The 1,481-nt window shown below is 34.1% G+C and overlaps 1 protein-coding gene across 1 annotated transcript in view; it reads left to right on the top strand.

The window, feature by feature from the left end:
* Positions 1-342: 342 nt before the first annotated feature.
* LOC103583077 (uncharacterized protein KIAA1841) overlaps positions 343-1,481 on the top strand; it is a gene marked incomplete at its 3' end in the record, with an annotated part of 10,061 nt that continues 8,922 nt past the window's right edge. The window contains exon 1 of the mRNA XM_008564491.1: positions 343-580. Within this exon, the coding sequence (XP_008562713.1) occupies positions 349-580 (232 nt within the window). The remainder of the gene's footprint in view (positions 581-1,481) is intronic.

Raw genomic sequence — 1,481 nt, 5'->3', positions numbered from 1 at the left:
AAGCGGCGCACTATCCAGTGTGCCACCGGGCCGGCCCTATAAACTTTATTTTTAATGTATAACTTGAAAAACAAATTTTAAATCATGTAAATTATTAGTCCTTTAGTAACAATATTTTTATTTTCTTAAGTCAGTAGCTTACTAAAATTAGTCATAAGCTACGATATGATCAGGTTAGCAAGACACTTTTGAAAAATTCTTACTGTCAAAACCCTATAAAACTGATTTGTGGTCAAAATCTTCAAAAACATCTTGTTCTCTTACTTCCACTAAATGTCAATATTCTTGGGTCCTCTTCTAAAACTCTAATATTTCATTTCTGTGTAACATTTTTTATGAAGGCCAAACATGGTGATCCATGTATGTGATGAAGCAAAAAACTTGAAAGAAGATTTTGTTTGCCCACGAGATCTTTTGATATCAGAAATGAAGTACTTTGCTGAATATTTATCTGTGGATGCCCAGCGCTGGGAAGAGGTGGACATTTCAGTTCATTGTGACGTTCACATTTTCAACTGGTTGATACAATATGTTAAAAGGAACACTAAGGAGAATAAAGATTGTGAGATGCCCATTTTAGGTAAAAGACAATCTATTCCTTATTTTGTAGTGAAATTTATGTGTCTTCTGGAAATTGCTTCAGGGCAAAAGTGAAATTTGGAAAATTGTTTGGACATTAATATTTATGCTCATATTAGTAACAGCCTTTTAGGAAACTGATACCTCATCTTTTTTTTTAGTAAGCTTAGTTAAATTATATAGTAAATTTATAGCAAATGGACAGGTCTTCTACGTCAGCAATTCTCAATATATTGTATATGTACCACTGGGGTCATGGAAACCTTTCTAGAGGGTCAATGAGGTCAAAACAGTTTGAATAATAATACCAAGATATTATGTGTCATTTTCACTGTGTGGACATTTGCTCAGATGGTGCAAAAGCAATGGTTGGTAAAATTGTTGGATCCTTAGCCCAAATCAAGGCAGGGGCATCAAACTGTCCTAGTTGTCACTGTATTCTTCAACACCATGCACTCATAGCTAGAAAGGAAAAAAAAAAGAAAAAGTCTAGTTTTAGTTAAGAATGTTCTTGATGAAGCAGTAAAAATTACTTACTTTATTAAATCTCCAACCTTGAGGATACTTCTGTGTGTTTAATACTCTGTGTGATGAAATGGGAAGTGTACTTCTGCCGCACACCAATGTACGATAGCTTTCTTGAAGAAAAGCACTTATGTGATTGTTTGATTGTGAGCTAAACTAGCTGCTCTTTTAAAAACAGAAAACCATTCTTACTTGAGAGAATGACTGACAGAGAAATTATGGTTATTCAGACTTAGATATTTGGCAGACATTTTCTTGAAAATGAGCTGGTCACTTGTCTTTGACAAAATTTGAGCTTTCAAATAAGAATAGGAGTTTCAGAAAACTTACCTGCTTTCGTGTGGTTGGCAGCATCTCAGTACTTGAAGACTTTTCCA

The sequence above is a fragment of the Galeopterus variegatus genome, unplaced genomic scaffold (assembly GCF_000696425.1).
Source record: "Galeopterus variegatus unplaced genomic scaffold, G_variegatus-3.0.2 Scaffold19521, whole genome shotgun sequence".
Taxonomy (NCBI): domain Eukaryota; kingdom Metazoa; phylum Chordata; class Mammalia; order Dermoptera; family Cynocephalidae; genus Galeopterus; species Galeopterus variegatus.
Note: the sequence above shows the minus strand (reverse complement) of the source record. Positions and strands in the feature narration are given on the sequence as shown.